The 3,392-nt window shown below is 54.7% G+C and overlaps 1 protein-coding gene across 2 annotated transcripts in view; it reads right to left on the bottom strand.

The window, feature by feature from the left end:
• Positions 1-3,392, bottom strand: part of LOC125487975 (cobalamin binding intrinsic factor-like) — a 14,271-nt gene that overhangs the window by 4,272 nt on the left and 6,607 nt on the right. The window contains exons 4-5 of one of the 2 annotated variants that reach the window (XM_048620706.1): positions 3,157-3,306; positions 709-864 (exon numbers count right to left, since the gene is read on the bottom strand). In XM_048620706.1, the coding sequence (XP_048476663.1) occupies positions 709-864; positions 3,157-3,306 (306 nt within the window). The remainder of the gene's footprint in view (positions 1-708; positions 865-3,156; positions 3,307-3,392) is intronic. The other variant, XM_048620708.1, reaches the window with a different exon arrangement.

The following is a 3,392-nucleotide window of genomic DNA, read 5'->3' as shown; positions in this document are numbered from 1 at the left end:
CAGCGCTGAGGGAGCGCCGCACTGTCGGAGGGTCAGTGTTGAGGGAGTGGACACTGTCGGAGGGCCAGCGCTGAGGGAGCGCCGCACTGTCGGAGGGTCAGTGTTGAGGGAGTGGACACTGTCGGAGGGCCAGCGCTGAGGGAGCGCCGCACTGTCGGAGGGTCAGTGTTGAGGGAGTGGACACTGTCGGAGGGCCAGCGCTGAGGGAGCGCCGCACTGTCGGAGGGTCAGTGTTGAGGGAGCGCCGCACTGTCACAGGGTCAGTGTTGAGGGAGCGCCGCACTGTCGGAGGGTCAGCGCTGAGGGAGTGCAAGAATTTGGGAGTTTGGGACACCATAAAATCCTTGACAGAAATGGGATTGGGAACGGGAGATGGATGGGAAACAGCCTCTGATGGGCATCGATAGATAATCCAGTGGCTGGCCATTGCCAGAAATGTTGGAAAACAGGCAGAGACCATTCGGCCCCTTGAATCTGACTCGCCTTCCCATACAATTCTGCGATCACCCCACATTCCTGCCTTTCCCCTCCTTTGTTTATCGATGATCCACCTTCTCAGAGACTCCGATTCCCCCTTGCACTTTCCAGGGAGGCTGGGGAGGGTGGGGGGGAGGAAAAAGTGTGTCCAAAGGGGTCAGCCGGCGATGGCCACACCCCGAGAGTGAGTGACCGAACAACGTTTTGCAGGGCCATTCGAAATTCCCTCACCCGTCGTCATGTTTTTCGCCTCCGGAGCTTCAAAGTTAATGATGAAGCTGACAAAGTCATGTGCGACGTTGATGGAGATCTCTTTGTTCTCCAGGCAGAGGGCCAGGACGGCCAGGCTGACTTGGTAGGAATTGGTGAAGTAAGACTTGGTTTTGTCTGCAAAATGCGAACAGCATTAAGGATCACGCACGCACGCACACCAGATGGAGGCTGTTCAACCCATCGCATCAGTGCTAGCTCCCTGGGTCTGGACAATTCTATTCAATTAGTCCGTCTGCATGTTTCTCCCTCCCGTCGCCCCTAAAGATGCATTTTTTCATTCATTTGAGGGATGAGGGCATCTCTGGCTAGGCCAGCAGTTATTGCCTATTCCTAATTGCCCAGAGGGCAGTTAAGAGTCAACCATATTGCTGTGGGTCTGGAGTCACATGTAGGCCAGACCAGGTAAGGATGGCAGTTTCCTTCCCTAAAGGGGATTAGTGAACCAGATGGGTTTTTCCAACAGTCGGCATTGGATTCATGGTCATCATTAGACTCTTAATTCCAGATATCTTAATTGAATTCAAATTCTAGCATCTGCCATGGCAGGATTCAAACCCATGGGACATTACCTGGGTCTACTGGATTAACAGTCCAGCGATAACACCACTAGGCCATCGCCTCTCCTCGTGCGTGCAGACGATGGGGCTATAATCCTGGGAGTCACTCTTGATAACACCCCTTGGGAGGTTACATTACGCCACAGGGAAGGTGGTAGATTGATGCTTTATAGACACCAGGCTTGTAGTTCAAAAAGGACAAAGTGAATACCAAAGGGAGCCCAGAACTGGGGAGGGAGTCACACACACTGCAAGGATATGGGGTAGGACTGAGATGGGGGAGAAACGTCTTCACCCAGAGAGGTGGGGAGCCTCTGGAATTCCCTGCGGTTGAGGACAAAATGTTGAATGTTCTCAAGGAGGAGTGTTAGGGCGGCACGGTGGCTCAGTGGTTAGCACTGCTGCCTCCCAGCGTCAGGGACCCAGGTTCGATGCCACCCTCGGGCGACTGTCTGTGTGGGGAGTTTGCACATTCTCCCCGTATCTGCGTGGGTTTCCTCCGGGTGCTCTGGTTTCCTCCCACAGTCCAGGGATGTGCAGGTTAGGGTGGATTGGCCGTGCTAAATTGTCCCGTAGTGCCCAGGGATGTGCAGGTTAGGGTGGATTGGCCGTGCTAAATTGTCCCGTAGTGTCCAGGGTCGGGGGTGGGTCTGGTTGGGATGCTGTTTGGAGGGTCAGTGTGGACTTGATGGGCCGAATGGCCTGCTTCCACCCTGTAGGGATTCTATGAAGGAGTTAGGTATAGTCTGTACAGTCAGAGGGGGTGGGTGAGACAAGGGGAACAGGAGACCGAGTTGGATGTTCAGCCATGATCCTACTGAATGGCAGAGCAGACTCCATGGGCCGAATGGCCTGCTGCTATGTCCCATGGTTCTACGAAATGCCTTTTGAGGAGTTGGGACATCGTTTATGCGGGTGGGTAGAGGGCCACTTTTGGAATACCGTGTGCAATTCTGGTCTCCCTGCTATAGGAAGGATGTTGTGGAATTTGAAAGGGTTCAGAAAAGGTTGAGAAGGATGTTGCCGGGGTTGGAGGGTTTGAGCTACAGGGAGAGGCTGGGGCTGCTTTCCCTGGAGCGTCGGAGGGTTTGAGCTACAGGGAGAGGCTGGGGCTATTTTCCCCGGAGCGTCGGAGGGTTTGAGCTACAGGGAGAGGCTGGGGCTATCTTCCCTGGAGCGTCGGAGGGTTTGAGCTACAGGGAGAGGCTGGGGCTATTTTCCCTGGAGCGTCGGAGGGTTTGAGCTACCGGGAGAGGCTGGGGCTGTTTTCCCCGGAGCGTCGGAGGGTTTGAGCTACAGGGAGAGGCTGGGGCTATTTTCCCTGGAGCGTCGGAGGCTGAGGGGGTGACCTTATAGGAGGTTTATAAAATTGTGAGGGGCATGGATAGGGTGAATAGACAAGGTCTTTTCCCCAGGGTAGTGAGGGGTGGGGGGGGGGGGGGGGTCTGAAACTAGAGGGGCATAGGTTTAAGGTGAGAGGGGGAAAGATTTAAAAGGGACCTGAGGGGTAACTTTTTCACACAGCGGGTGGTGCGTGTATGGAACGAGCTGCCAGAGGAAGTGGGTGGGGGCTGGTACAATGACAGCGTATGAATGGATACGTGGTTAGGAAGGGTTTAAGAGGGATATGGGTCAAATCCAGGCAAACCGAGTTTGGGAAAGCCGGTCAGCATGGAACGGAATGGAGCGAAGGGTGTGTTTTATGGGCAGTCCGACCCTAATTCCCCACCAGCCCAGCGAGAACAGGAAGCCCGTTGAGAATGGAGCAAGGCTGGTCTTTCCCCGTGACACGATGCCCTCCCTCCCACTTCTCCAGTGAAAGGGTGGTTCAACGCAGCACCAGACATACCCAGCGCGTGCATTTCGATGGCTAGCGTGGTGTCCAGGAGCCTGATCAGGTTAATTCCCAGGTTGTCGTTGGAAATATTGGCGGGATTGATGCAGGAAGCTCGGAACGCCAAGGTGTACAGGCCCATATCTCCGGTCGTGAAGTTTCCATCTGCAGAGACAGTGCAATAAAAGTAACCGTCCACAAAATAACATTCACATCTAAACCAACCCAGCTCTCCCCCTGGAAACAGCACC

This window comes from Rhincodon typus, chromosome 48 (assembly GCF_021869965.1).
Source record: "Rhincodon typus isolate 14 chromosome 48, sRhiTyp1.1, whole genome shotgun sequence".
NCBI lineage: Eukaryota > Metazoa > Chordata > Chondrichthyes > Orectolobiformes > Rhincodontidae > Rhincodon > Rhincodon typus.
Note: the sequence above shows the minus strand (reverse complement) of the source record. Positions and strands in the feature narration are given on the sequence as shown.